Here is a 15,577-nt window from a genome sequence, read left to right as displayed (position 1 = left end):
CAAGATAACAACCTCGGTCCCTTCCGAACTCCAGAATCACCTCCCAGCCCTCTCTCCTTTTCTGATTCTGGGGGGAAAAGTGTACAGAGAAATACATCAATCAATCAATCGTATTTAAGGAGCACTTACCGTGTGCCGAGCACTGTACTAAGCACTTGGGACGTACAAGTTGGCAACATATAGAGACAGTCCCTACCCAACAGTGGGCTCACAGTCTAAAAATACATGGCCTAATGGGGACAGCGTGGGCTTGGGAGCCTGGAGACCTGGGTTCTAATTCCAGCTCTGACATTTGCCTGTTGTATGACCTTCGGCAAGACACTTAATTACTCTGTGCCTCGGTTTCATCATCTGTAAACAGGGATTAAATACCTGTTTTCCCTCCCTTTTAGACTATGAGCACCAAGGAGCTGGGTCTGCATGGTATCTACCCTAGGGCTTACCACCTAGAAAGTGCTTTACCGACAGCATGGTTATAATGATGATAGTAATAATAACTGTGGTATTTGTTAAGTGCTTACTAGGTACCAAACACTGTACTAAGCACTGGGGTAGAAACAGAATAATCAGGTCCCATAGGGGGCTCACATTCTAAGTATTCATTCATTCATTCAATTGTATTTACTGAGCGCTTACTGTGTGCAGAGCACTGTACTAAGCGCTTGGGAAGTACAAGTGGGCAACATATAGAGACGGTCCCTACCCAACAGTGGGCTCACTTCACTTCTCTGGGCCTCAGTTACCTCAACTGTAGGGAGCACAGGTACTGTGCTGCATCCCCACTTTGCAGATGAGGGAACTGAAGCACAGAGAAGTGACTTGCCCAAAGTCACACAGCAGGAAAAGGACAGGGCCGGGATTCGAATCCAGGTCCTTTGACTTCCAGGTTTATGCTCTTTCCACTAGGCCATCCTGCTTCTTGATGATGCAGGATCATCAAGCAGGCCCACGTCATCCCCCGGGCCTGGAATGCCCCCAATCCCTCTGCCCATCCGCCAAGCTAGCTCTCTTCCTCCCTTCAAGGCCCTGCTGAGAGCTCACCTCCTCCAGGAGGACTTCCCACACTGAGCCCCTTCCTTCCTCTCCCCCTCGCCCCCCTCTCCATCCCCCCATCTTACCTCCTTCCCTTCCCCACAGCACCTGTATATATGTATATATGTTTGTACATATTTATTACTCTATTTATTTAATTTGTACATATCTATCCTATTTATTTTATTTTGTTAGTATGTTTGGTTTTGTTCTCTGTCTCCCCCTTTTAGACTGTAAGCCCACTGTTGGGTAGGGACTGTCTCTATATGTTGCCAATTTGTACTTCCCAAGCGCTTAGTACAGTGCTCTGCACATAGTAAGCGCTCAATAAATACGATTGATGATGATGATGATGATGATGATGATGATGATGATGATGATGGTGGTGGTTTCACGGTCCGTCCTCTCGGTCCCGGAGGACGAGAGTTCCCCAGCTTGGAGGAGACTGGAGAAAGGGGGGCCGAACGAGCGTGTTGACATACCAACCCCACTGAGGTAGGGGCTTATGGTCCTCCAAGCCCCGATACTCCCCTGGCGCATCCGCTGCCCCACGGCCAGCTCCAGGTACAACAGAGGCATCCCTTCCACAATCAGCATGATGAAGTATGGCACCAAAAACCCACCTGTGGGAAAAACAAAATGGAAACAGCACGGTCATCTGGGCATCGCCGGGCTTAGAACGTTTCCTTTGGGGCTGGGAGAGTATTCATTTCCCCGCAGCTCGGGGAAGGGTGGGCTCATTCCCAAGCACACACAGACACATCCCCCAGCTAAACTGCTGCCCATGAGAGAGACGACGGCAATGACACCAACTTGACCATTTCAATCGTATTTACTGAGTGCTCGCTGTGTGCAGAGCACTGTACTAAGCGCTTGGGAAGGACAAGTTGGCAACCTATAGAGACGGTCCCTACCCAACAGCGGGCTCACAGCCTAGAATTCCACAGACGATTACTCAGTTTGTGGATTATGCAAACCAAATCTCTCTTTCATCCTTCCCTTCCACCTCCCGCCTCTCTGCAGCCCTTTCACCAGATGGTGGGAAATGACGGGAATCTCAAAAAGGCCCATTTGGTTGTGATGGTTACAGTGAAAGCTATTGGGAATTGGGAAGCAGCGTAGCCTATTAGAAAGAACATGGGCCTGGGATTCAGAGGAGGTCCGGGTTTTAATCCCAGCTTCACTATATACCAGTTGTGTGACCTTTGGCCATCCACTTAACTTCTCTCTGCCTCAGTGTTCTTCTCCTCTGCAAAATGGGGACTTCATTATCTTGTGTCTACCCCAGCGCTTGGCACATAGTACATACTTAAGAAACATGTTTTAAGAAGCAGCAGCGTGGCTCAGTGGAAAGAGCACAGGCTTTGGAGTCAGAGGTTATGGGTTCAAATCCCGGCTCCGCCAACTGTCAGCCGTGTGACTTTGGGCGAGTCACTTTTAACTTCTCTGTACCTCAGTGACCTTGTCTGTAAAATGGGGATTAAGACTGTGAGCCTCCCATGGGACAACCTGATCATCTTGTAACTTCTCCAGTGCTTGGAACAGTGCTTTGCACATAGTAAGTGCTTAATAAATACCGTTATTATTATTATTATTAACAAATACCACAAATATTATTGGCAGGGAGAGGTGAAGAGAGAGAAGCTGCCGGCCGAGGAGAAGCCTCTGGACTCTCCACGAGCTTCACCGGTCCACGTGAGAAACTCTAAAATCCCAACAGACCGGCACCCCGAGCGACCGGGCCAGATGGTCTTGCCCTGTTACTGAGGAGTCTTGAGACATCAGCCGCACCAACTATCGATGTGGTCGTCGGAAGCAGGGGGAGAAGTGTTAAAAGTCAAGCAGCAAAATAGTCCACTTGTGCAATGTGAGAAGCCCGTGGCAGGAGTTAAAGAATAACTGGTCCCTGTCCAAGGTGTTAAATGGTAACTAAAGAGCACAAAACAAGCCAGGGGGATAGTTTCACCCTCACCCCTCCTGGACAGCCCCTGTGAGAGACAGAGGTGTGAGGCTACCCAATGCTAGCTTCCCCCAGCGGGAGCCAGGACCTGTTTGTTTGGATTGGACTCTCCCAAGAGCTTAGTACAGTGCTCTGCACACAGTAAGTGCTCAATAAATATGATTGAACGAATGAATGAATGTTTGGGCGGGGACTGGTTCTGAAAAAGTGTCCAAGGGCTCCTCTCCAATCGTGGCGATGCCCTTTGAGTTGGTTTGGCTACACTGCTGCAGCTTTGGGGTAGACGAGGGAAGCAAGGGAGGAGTCCAACCGTCCCCTTTCCCTCACCCAAATGTCCCAGGTCACGCGGGCAAAATGCCTATCTTGAGCCTCTGCCTCGGTCACCTCCCTTCTAGGCTTTTGGCCATGACTGCTCCTGGCTCTCTGCCCTGGCTTCCCACTGGGCCGCCCGACTGGGCCTGCCCCTTGACCCATCCGAGCTCCTTTGAGGGTTGGGCCCTCTCCTGAAGGAGCCGGCCAAGTCTACTTAACCAGTCTTCTCCTTATTTCCCATCTCCAAAGGACGGAGCTGTGAGTGGGCTAAGGAAATAAATGGGGAAGAGGGGTAAAAGTCAGAGTCCTCTTACCTGATAACCCTTCTCCCAGCTATGCCCTTTTGTGATGCTTCCAGCTTTCCCTTCCCAAACTGACCACAGCTGGTTGTTCCATGCCAATGACCAAGGCAGTGCTACCATCTGGATCGTCCAGGAAGAGAACTACCCGGAAGCATTTGGGGGAAAAGAAGGCTCCTTCTCAATCTGATGCTCAGTCTACACAGAAAATTAAGACACTAAACAGGCCTCCCTTCTCCCATTTTTTTCTAGGAAGGCGCCACTGTTAACAATCATTTTAAGAGGTATCTTTTTGTTTGATTGGGAGAATTGGCTTAAAGAAGTCTGGCCCGATTCACCTCTAGGGTCAAAATAACAAACACAATGTGTATTCAGCGTATGGAGTTCGGGTAAGTGTCCATTAGGAGAGGAAAGGTGTTTCTGTTTCTTATCTGAAATACCATATTTTCCCTCAGATCACCCCTGGGATAAAGGTCTTATTACCCCATTTTTCACACAAAGAAGTGCTACACCGATAGTCACAGAGCAAATTCACTAAAAGATCCAAGAATGGAAAGCAAGTTACCTGACTTCCAGCTTGGTGATTTTCCACTAAAGACCAGGGGATCTCGAGGGTAACAAAGATAGGCAACTGAAAGTCAACTGAAAATTTTCGTGAAGTCCTGACAAATGAGGAAAGAACTTACTGAAGGAATTTCTCATTCAAACACTCTATTTCATCTTACTTTCCTAGTTCAATTCAATTTCAAACTATTTAGCTGTCATCTCTCCTGTCCACAAAAAACCTCCAGTGGCTAAACATTTCTCTTAGCATGGAAGGGAATCGCCTAACCACCGGCTGTCCACCTGCTTTCTCTCATCTGTCTGCTTTCTTCACCTGCTTACACCCCAGCCCACACTCTACATCCCTTCCAAGGGAATCTTTTCACAGTCACCTCTTCTACCTGCAGCCTCTTTCTCACATCCTCCCCTTTGCCTGGAATTCCCCTCGCCTTTCCACTTTACCAGAACACAGATCAGCCCTTCTCCTAAAATCCCATTCCCTGAATTCCCATTCCTCTCCCCAAGTCGTAAACTCACAAAGGCTACTTCAGTATTTATGTACTAATAGCCACTGGTAGTATTTTTATAACCTATTGATTCAGATATTCTATTTATTCACCTTTCCAACTTTCCATTCGCCTGCTTCACCTAATGATGCACTTACTATGTGCCAAGTACTGGGATACATGCCAGATAATCAGATCAGACAGAGTCTCTGTCTCACAAGGGGCTCACGGTCTAAGAGGGAAGGAGAACAGGTACTTAATTCCTATTTTTACAGCTGAGGAAACTAAGGCACTGAGAAGTTAAGCAAGATCACACAGCAGAAAGGTGGAAAAGCTAGGACCATATCCCAGGTCTCCTAACCTCCAAACCCATGATAATAATAATAATAATAATAACAATAATGGCATTTATTAAGTGCTTACTATGTGCAAAGCACTGTTCTAAGCGCTGGGGAAATTACAAGGTGATCAGGTTGTCCCACGGGGGGCTCACATTCTTAATCCCCAATTTACAGATGAGGTAACAGGCCCAGAGAAGTTAAGTGACTTGCCCAAAGTCACACAGCTGACAAGTGGCAGAGCCAGGATTTGAACCCATGACCTCTGACTCCAAAGCCCGTGCTCTTTCCACTGAGCCATGCTGCTCCTCTAACCCATGCTCTGTCCCCATGCTGAAGCTAAATAATTTTACATCAGGCCGAAAACTCCTCGAGTCTTTTCCCTCTACTCTCTCAAGCTCTTTCTCTACAAACAGTAGGTGCTCAGTCAGTGCTGACTGATTTAGTATTTTTAATATTTTGTCCAAGGTGAGACCGCAAATTATGTCACGGTGGCCACAATAGCAGTCTGAGCAAACTATTCTATCAGGATATGAATGGAATAGGAATAAGAGTAGGGTGGAGGGGAAGGAAGGAAAGGTCTGGGGTAATGTGATTAATATGATGGGCCCCTCCAGCACAGTGAAATGACAGAATCGGATCCTGCCGCAATGAAAACCCATCCCTTTCTTTTGGATCCTTGTTAGGAATTGGAGGATAACTGCTGATTCCCAAGAGTATTCTCTCCTTCAGGCAGGGTTAGAATGACCTGTTCCCCTCAGCTCCCACCAGTTTTTTTAAAGGGAGAATGAAACCGAGTGTGAGTTTCCTTCCTGGACCAAGGCCAACCATGAACGGTGCTACTGTTGCTAATGGTTTTGGTTGAAAGGACTTAGAGGACTCACCCACTTGGACACATGAGCTACTGACCAACATAACTTTCTTGACTTGACTTTACCTCCCCAGGTGGAAACTAGTTGGTAAGGCTAATTCTTCAAGGCCTGCTGCAGGAAGGCTGCAAGGCATTAATTAGATTTCAACTGGAACCAACCGAAGCCAAAGAGTAAGGGAGGCGCTTTTTAATAGTTCATTTTCATGCTAAAAAATGCTCCTGATATTTAGGATTAGGTTTTCCAGCTGAATCCCCAAATGGGAAGCTTGATGCAGGAAGGTGTTTGTGCTGACCGAAGGTTTCTGGTCACCATCTTTCCTACCTGCTGGTGATGAAACCAACTTCCTAATAATTACGTCAGAATCTAGGGTTTCTTGACTTCCCAAACACAGACCCCTATTAACAGAATGAAAGGGGCAGCTTAACACCCACTCTCCCTTGGACGAGTTCATAAAAAGCTGAAGAGGGTTATAGCATTATGAATAACGACAGGGTAGGATGCGAAACCGCAGGCTGACATTAAAAAATTAGAATTCTTCATTACTCTTTTCTCTTTCAATAACCAGATTGCTGTGGACTGAAGATGAACCACCTCCTGTCTTTCAGTATTCACTGTGGACCCGAGCTAAGGATACACAAATGTTTTCCTTTCACTAAGAGGAGAGACTGGGTGAAAAGGACTTCGCTGGGGCAAAGCCACTTTAACCATTGAGCTGATAGGTCAAGACAGCCCATTGTCTTTGGTGAATCCAACAGGGGAAACCCACAAAACCACCTACTTCCCTGATCATCACTTCTGTCAATACCAGAGCGGGTCTGGGAGGGTTCCTGGACCCCGAGGCAGTGATACTGTGCTCTAGGGAGAGCGAACATAGACAAACTTTGGTCTACAGTGAGAGAGTATGAGGACCCACCAGACAGAACCCTAATTTGAGCCTGTCAGAGGGAAGCCGAGAAGCATTCGTGAGAGTCTCCCTGCCACAAAGCACTGACACTTGACGGCACAGAGGTTTTAATTTAGATACGTTTTCGAAAAACCATCTGTCTCTGACATTGAGTTCACCTCTAGAAGACCTGCTGACGTGGTCCCAGAGGGATTTTGGGGCTGCCCTTTCAGAGCAAGCCAAAATCTTTACGCAAATGTTTGTTATTTGGGATTTAATCTCCGGAATTAAAATTCCGTGCCCTAGGCCTGGCCTCCGGAGGACTCAAAAGGAACAGTCTTCGGAACCGTGGCGGCAAACCCCACGGAAATGGACTCTGAGCCATAAGCTGTCTTACTGGGGGAATTAATTTTGAACCTTCAGACTGTGTCTTCAGTGAACGACCTCTTTGTTTGCAGGTTACCATCAATTGTGGCTTGGTTTGGAAGGGTATTAGGCCTTGCTTTCTGGCTGTAAAATCGACCTCAAATTCGATTACTTCTTTATTTACCGCTTGGTAAAGAGGCTTGCAAACCATCATCCCTGTTTCAGGTCTTCCGCTGAAGGCAAAATGGGGACAACTGAAAATAAGGAATCAACTCCTTTAGTCCTTTAGGTTATCCTGGAGAAGATGTACAAGGAAAAGAGAAAGATACTGGGGGCATTTTGAAGTGGTTAGATGCTTTGTATAAAGCCACTTGTCTGCTGTGTGGCCTTGGGCAAGCCGCTTAACTTCTCCGTGCCTCAGTTACCTCATCTGTAAAATTGAGATTAAAACCGTGAGCCCCGCATGGGACAACCTCATTACTTTAATCGCTTAGTACAGTGCTAAGTGCTTAATACAGTGCTCTGCACACAGTAAGCGCTCAATAAATACAATTGAATGAATGAAAGCTAATTGTGACTTCAGCTCTTTCAAAGAATCTGACAGACATAGAAAACTTTTCCAGCATCACCAGACATTTTTGTTGCTGTTTTGCAAGTAATTTTCTTTCCAATCTATAATTGTATGCTACTATTATGGGAAAATGAAAACATTGTTTTGTTAAAGTTGAAAGTTAGATGTTTCAGACAGTCCCGTGACTACTTTCCCAGAATTGGATTACCCCCACCTGCAAGCTAATAACAGTACTGTACTTAGGCGGGGAACACATGTACATGCATGTAGTACGCGTTTGTGTAAGTATACACTGCAGATAACAGATATAGAAGCTCCACACAGCGTGGCTCAGTGGAAAGAGCAAGGGCTTGGGGGTCAGAGGTTGGGAGTTCTAATACCGGCTCCGCTACTTGACTCTGGGCAAGTCACTTAACTTCTCTGTGCCTCAGTTGCCTCATCTGTAAAATGGGGATTAAGACTGTGAGCTCCACGTGGGACAATCTGATTACTTTATATCTCCCCCAGTGCTTAAAACAGTGCTTGGCACATAGTAAGTGCTTAACAAATACCAGTATTATTATTATTATTATTATTACTGTATGCCCTGTGTTTGCAAAAGGGAGGTAGCATGGCTAAGTGGGAAGAGCATGGAACCGGGAGTCAGGAGACCCAAGTTGTAGTCCCAGCTCTTGGGCTGGCCAGCAGTGTGACTTTCAGCAAGTCACTTACCTGCACTGTGCCTCAGTTTCCTCAGCTGTTAAATGAGACTAAAATACCTTTTCTCCCCACCTCTGAGACTTTGAGCCCTATATGGGACAAGATCTATAACCTTTCTGATCATTTTGTATCTACCCCAGGGCTGGCACACAGTAAGCACAAAGTACCATTACTATCATTATTATTCTGTTGAACCCACCAAAAATATAAAAGCACACCTGCATGCGTCATGTATGCACACTCATGCCCCCCCAAAACACATCTTAAAATGTCTTTGATAAATACATATTTTTATATAACATACCTTCAAAATCATGCGCAGATACATTTGCTACTATCTTAAATCGTCCTCCTGCAGTACCAAGTAAATGGGTCATTAAATCTGGGGCTTTTAAAATGTGTAAGATAACTACAATTGGGAGTGCCAGCCACATCTTTATGGCATCCATCCTCATATGACCCTTCCTGCTAGAACTACTGCTTGATAGGCAAAGCCTGAAAGCCAGGAAAAAACCTTCATCAGAGAAATGGTTCTTTTAAAGAAAAATCATAATGTGTGGCTAGGTTAGACATAATCATAATGCCTGCGGGTCATCAAGTACTTCTTCCAGCCTAGATAATTGTAGCCCCTTGACAATCGGAGAACATTTCTATTCTGCAGACATTTCCTTGACTTCAGTGCCTGAATTGCACACATGTGTAAATACAAGCGCTTACAACAGTGCTCTGCACACAGTAAGCGCTCAGTAAATACGATTGAATGAATGAACCAGAGAGCCGTGTGACAAAAATGCAGAAAGCTGAATTATATTTTCCATTATGTAGCTTAAAAAGTGTTCAACATGACTGGAAGAAATTTGGATCAGGACAAATTCAATCCACATTTTCCAAAGGTGGCATGCAGTTTTAGCTGTCCCTATCCCCATGGGCGATGAAGATGAGTGCCAAGTTTCAATGTGAGGAGAACAGCCCCCAGCCAAGAATTTAACATCTGAAAATGAGTCTTTATAATAATAGAATGTCCTCCCCTCATATGTCTGCCATTAATCTGTTAATAAAGGCCATATACATACTCATTTCCTCCTCCTCAGTCTGCTCTTTGACAGTTCTTAGAACAGTGCTTTGCACACAGTAAGCGCTTAGATACCATCATTATTATTATTATTATTATTCAATCCTTATGCCTTTATGGCAGGGTTTCAGAGACACTTTCAGCAGAGGAGAAAACTTCTTCTGGAAGGCAACAGTGCAGCTGGGAAGGCTAGTGGGCAATGAGACTGGGCAGCTGACCAGTTCGGGGTTGATAATAATAATAATAACAATGATGGCATTTGTTAAGCGCTTACTATGTGCAAAGCACTGCTCTAAGTGCTGGGGAGGATACAAGGTGATCAGATTGTCCCATATGGGGCTCAGTCTTAATCCCCATAATCCCCATTTTACAGATGAGGTAAACAGGCCCAGAGAAGTTAAGTGACTTGCCCAAAGTCACACAGCTGACAAGCGGCAGAGCCGGGATTTGAACCCATGACCTCTGGCTCCCAAGCCCGTGTTATTTCCACTGAGCCACGCTGCTCTACAGCAGCGAAGCCAAGAAGCCTAAGGAAAGGAGGGGGTAGAGGCAGCGTGGCTCAGCGGAAAGAGCCCGGGCTTTGGAGTCAGAGGTCATGGGTTCAAATCCCGGCTCCGCCGCTTGTCAGCTGTGTGACTTTGGGCAAGTCACTTCTCTGGGCCTCAGTTACCTCATCTGTCAAATGGGGATTAAGCCTGTGAGCCCCACGTGGGACAACCTGATGACCTTGTAAACTCCCCAGTGCTTAGAACAGTGCTTTGCACATAGTAAGTAAGCACTTAATAAATGCCATCATTATTATAGAGGGAGAACCAGGAACGGTCCTCCGTTTCACTGTACTCTCCCAAGCACTTAGTACAGCGTTCTGCACCTAGTTTGCGCTCAATACCGCCGATTGATTGGGCCCCTCTCATGTTCCTCACTGAACATGTGGGACACTTTCCGTTGGGAAACTGAGCTGAATGAGGTGAGCTCTGCGGTCAGTTAGAGAAGAGGTAAAGAGGTGTGGGCGCCCAGAACCGGGGCCTTTTGAGACGGAATCGAGAAACATAAACCTGACTTACCACCTCCATACATCTGACAGAGATATGGGAACCTCCACACGTTCCCCAGGCCCACTGCGTAGGAAATGCAGGCGAACACGAACTGTAAAGGATTGTTCCACAACGGTCGAGTTTTCTCCGCTTCCATCCTCAGGCACGGCTCTCAGCGCAGAGGTCCGGGCTTTGCCTTCCTCCAGATGCTCTTCCAGCCTGCATGTGAGTCAAAGCCAGCCCAGCTCGGAGGGGAGTATACTTGCCAATTGTTATCAAGCATTTTAATTTCTAATCTTATTAACAGGCACACACTGTCAGAGGAATGCTGGTAAATAGATTATAGGCCTCCGCCCACTCAGGCAGAAATAGAAAATGGACGCCTGTGGCGAGTGGCTTCTTGGTTTTCCTTTCCAACTCTTAAGACGCTCGCCCCGTCCCTTTGAACTTTGGGTTTGAACAGGTGGCTGCTGGAAACTGAGAGGGCATTGCGCTGAGAATGAAGTTGAGGAGTTAGGAAGCTTTCTCTTCCCTCGCTGGGATCTGCAAAGAGGGCATGGAGTGGCCCAGGGAGCACATTCTCCAAACCCCAGTTAAGAAGGATGATACAAGCCTTTCGGCCAAATCCAGAGGCACAATAGCCATCCCGATAAGCCCTCCTGATAATGCGCGGGCACATGCTGAGAGGAAGGCCTGCTCTTCAACAGTGCGCTGGTGGAAAAACACCTCAGCCCGGATTTCCACATTCCAGTAGCCAACTGTCCTTATCATTCATCTGAGCAGAGGTCAATTGCCCAGGAACAAATTGTTAAGCCCTAGCAATGGACAATGGACACTCTTCTCCATAGGGAAAACCATGGAGAGACTGTAAAGCCCTTGAAAACGGGGATTGAATCGAGCTTTTGCATATTTCCCGCGGCACTTATACGGGGAACAAGTGCTCAACATATTTGTTGATGATGATGGCGATGACAGAGTAGTACCACGCATCTCTGCGTCCTCCAGAGCTGCTCAGTCTAGCTTTGACTTCAGGCACGTTTTGTTCCTTCACAACATTTTCCGGATCCATCTCCTCCTCGTCACTCAAACTGCTAGCACCCTGGTCTGACCATTGTACATATTTATTCTATTTATTGTACCTATTTATTCTATTTATTTTATTCCTTTAATATGTTTGGTTTTGTTCTCTGTCTCCCCCTTCTAGACTGTGAGCCCACTGTTGGGTAGGGACCGTCTCTATATGTTGCCAAATTGTACTTCCCAAGCACTCAGTACAGTGCTCTGCACACAGTAAACGCTCAATAAATACGATTGGATGAATGAATCTGTCCTACCACAGATTTCCGAATCTCTGTTGTACTTTCCCAAGTGCTTAGTACAGTGATCTGCACACAGTACGTGCTCAATAACGGTGTCGCCTGGGAGCCATGGGTTCTAATCCTGGCTCCGCCACTTATCTGCTGTGTGAGCTTGGGCAAGTCACTTCACTTCCCTGGGCCTCAGCTACCTCATCTGAAAAAGGGGATTGAGACCATGAGCCCCACGTGGGGCAGTGACTGTGTCCACCCCAGCGCTTAGTACGGTGCCCAGCACCGAGTCAGCACTTAAAAAATAACATCATTATTTTTTTTTATTTATAAATATGACGGATTGATCCGCCTCCTTAATAGTCTCCTTCCTTACACCCTGTCCAGCCCTCAGTTTATACTGCATTCTGTTGGAAGGATTATCTTCCCAGACTGAGCCCCTTCCTTCCTCTCCCCCTCTCCATCCCCCCATCTTACCTCCTTCCCTTCCCCACAGCACCTGTATATATGTATATATGTTTGTACATATTTTTTACTCTATTTATTTTATTTGTACATATCTATTCTATTTATTTTATTTTGTTAGTATGTTTGGTTTTGTTCTCTGTCTCCCCCTTTTAGACTGTGAGCCCACTGTTGGATAGGGACTGTCTCTATATATTGCCAATTTGTACTTCCCAAGCCCTTAGTGTACAGTGCTCTGCACATAGTAAGCGCTCAATAAATACGATTGATGATGATGATGGTCTTTCTGAAGCATTGCTCAGGACACATTTCTCCACTCAAAAACCTCCCCTGGCCACCCATCTCCCCCCTTACCAAGCAGATACTCCTGACCCTTGCTTTTCAATCTCCACCTTACACACTGGCTCTCTTCACCTGTGATTCCCCAGCCAGCTCGCGCTCTTTGCTCCTCTCAAGCCCACCTTCTAACCTGTACCGCGACTCTCCCACCTCTGACCCCATTTCCCTGGTCAAGAACTCCCCTCCCCAAAATCCAACAGACCACAGTTCTCCCCAACATCCAAACCCTCCTAAAATCCCACCTCATCCAGGAAGCCAATCCTGATAACACCCCAGTCAAGTTGGCTGCTTATAACATGAGCATTTTAGTCCTATTCTCCGCATTTTTATACACCCATACATATAGTTTTATTTGCATATTCAATTATTTATTCCTGTTATGTTTGTGCCACTTCCTATTGGATTCTTGTTCTTTCTCTTGCTCCTGCTAGTTATGATTTTTTTTCTATGTCCCCCTTTAAATTGTAAACTCTTGGAGGGCAAGAAACAAGTGTTTTGCTTCTGTTGTACTCTCAGGAATTTAGTATAGTGCTTCACACTAGGCAGGTGTTCAAATATCAATCAAGCATATTTATTGGGCACCTATTATGTGCAGAGCACTGTACTCTGCATTTGGGAGGGTACAATATAACAGAATTAGCAGAAACGTTCCCTGCCTATAACGACTTTACAATCTACAGGGAGTGATAAACATTAATATTCATTCAATCGTATTTATTGAGTGCTTGCTGTGTGCAGAGCACTGTACTAAGTGCTTAAATACGATTGAATAATATTAATAAATATATGAATATGAATAAATGAATAATTTATACTATATAATTTAAAAATTTGTACATAAGTGCTGTGGGTTTGGGGGTAGGGTGACTATTCAATGTTCATAGGTCACAGATTGAAGTGCCTAGGTGACGCAGAAGGGAGCGAAGGCTGGGAAAAAAAGGCTTAATCTGGGAAGGCCTCTTGGAGGGGATGTAGCCTTGATACAGCTTTGAGGGTGGACAGAGTGGCTGTCTGGCATATACGGAGAGGAAAGGAGTTCCAGGCTAGGGGGAGGATGTGGGAAAGGGGTTAGTGACAAGATCGGGACACCGTAAGATGGCCCTACAGGAGCGGAGTGTGCAGGAGGAGGTTAGTGAGGTGAGGTAGGATGGGGCGAGCTGACTGAGTGCTTTAAAGCCATTGGTAAGGAGTTTCTGTTTGATGCCGGGGTGAATGGGAAGCCGTTGGAGGTTCTTGAGGAGTGGGGAAGCATGATCTGAATGTTTTTGTAGATAAATAATCCATACATCAGAGTGAAGCACAAGCTGGGGGCTAGACTCCCGGCTTCTGCCGGGGTGCCTGGTACCGCAGCTGGAGCCCGTGGTCACCTCGTGAGAAGGGAACCCCATTCGGGGCAAAGCTTCGTCATAAAATAGAGGAGCGCCCCAGTGACCCTTTGGCATGGACACTCAAGTCCCTCGCCTTGAGGGTCTTAAGTAATAGTGGGGCCTAGTGGAAAGAGGTAACTGCTTCCCCCTCTCTTCCCCTCCTCCTCCTCTCCATCCCCCCCACCTTACCATCATCAATCGTATTTATTATCATCAATCGTATCATCAATCGTATTTATTACCTTACCTCCTTCCCCTCCCCATAGCACCTGTATATATGTATATATGTTTGTACAGATTTATTACTCTATTTATTTTACTTGTACATATTTATTCTATTTATTTTATTTAGTTAATATGTTTTGTTTTGTTCTCTGTCTCCCCCTTCTAGACTGTGAGCCTTCTGTTGGGTAGGGACCGTCTCTATATGTTGCCAACTTGTACTTCCCAAGCGCTTAGTACAGTGCTCTGCACACAGTAAGTGCTCAATAAATACAATTGAATGAATGAATGAATGAATGAATGAAAGTACGGATTAGAGTCGGGAGAGGCAGGAGGCTTAGGTGCAAGCGAGGAAGCAGATGCAGTAATCAAGGTGGAAGAGAACAAAAGAGTCCCATTTCCAAAAATGCACTGACAATCTTACCTGATCATTTTCTTATGGGCACACTTTGCCAGCCCCCTCAAGAGAACAAAGAAATTGTTTACAGCAACTAGCAAGTCCTTGCTGAACTCATTGGTCTAAAAATAAGATCAAGTTTATGGCTGATGAGCAGATGCATGGATAGTTTCTAGTTCCATTTAGAACAATATTTAGTTTTCATCATTTGTGGTAATTCCCTTTTTCTTAGCTTGCTACAAAATCAAACTTAAAGAGTGATTGTTGCCCAAATTAGCTATGCTCAAAATAGAAACTGAGCAACTATCTCTCTGTCAATAATAGTAAGGCACGGCACCTTGATTTATCTGATTTCCTGAGCCCATGACCCCTTTCCCAAGCTGGCTCCTAGAAAGGCAGGCAGTCTGCCAGACAAACCGAAAATTGTAAAACTTAAAACCACCAACCAGATAAGGCATAATCATCACCCTCAACTGTACTAATTTAGCACCTTTATGCAGAAACCTGCACAAGGCTGTCGGGAAAAATTCAGGAGTATAAAATCATATTCCTGCCTTCATTTTACAATTTAATTAGGGAAAAAAGAGACAAAAATTGGTGAAACTACTATAGTTAATAGACAGGATAGATAAGCGTGGCTCAATGGAAAGAGCACGGGCTTTGGAGTCAGAGGTCATGGGTTCAAACCCTGGCTCCGCCAATTGTCAGCTGTGTGACTTTGGGCAAGTCACTTCACTTCTCTGTGCCTCTGTTACCGCATCTGTAAAACGGGGATCAAGACTGTGAGCCCCCCGTGGGACAACCTGATCACCTTGTAACCTCCCCAGTGCTTAGAACAGGGCTTTGCACATAATAAGCGCTTATTATATTATAATGGCATTTATTAAGTGCTTACTATGTGCAAAGCACTGTTCTAAGCACTGAATAAATGCCATTATTATTATTATTAAAACAATATCAGTGGATAAATAATAATAACAATAATAGTATTTG

General features: G+C 45.7%; 1 protein-coding gene across 1 annotated transcript in view; it reads right to left on the bottom strand.

Moving 5' to 3' along the window:
• Nucleotides 1-10,668, bottom strand: part of SLC6A20 (solute carrier family 6 member 20) — a 33,020-nt gene extending 22,352 nt beyond the window's left edge. Inside the window, exons 1-2 of the mRNA XM_038742257.1 lie at nt 10,518-10,668; nt 1,515-1,655 (exon numbers count right to left, since the gene is read on the bottom strand). Coding sequence (XP_038598185.1) covers nt 1,515-1,655; nt 10,518-10,644 — 268 coding nt within the window. The 5' untranslated portion in view covers nt 10,645-10,668. The remainder of the gene's footprint in view (nt 1-1,514; nt 1,656-10,517) is intronic.
• Between the last annotated feature and the right edge of the window lie 4,909 nt (nt 10,669-15,577).

The sequence above is a fragment of the Tachyglossus aculeatus genome, chromosome 2 (genome assembly GCF_015852505.1).
Source record: "Tachyglossus aculeatus isolate mTacAcu1 chromosome 2, mTacAcu1.pri, whole genome shotgun sequence".
NCBI classification, from domain to species: Eukaryota; Metazoa; Chordata; class Mammalia; order Monotremata; family Tachyglossidae; genus Tachyglossus; species Tachyglossus aculeatus.
Note: the sequence above shows the minus strand (reverse complement) of the source record. Positions and strands in the feature narration are given on the sequence as shown.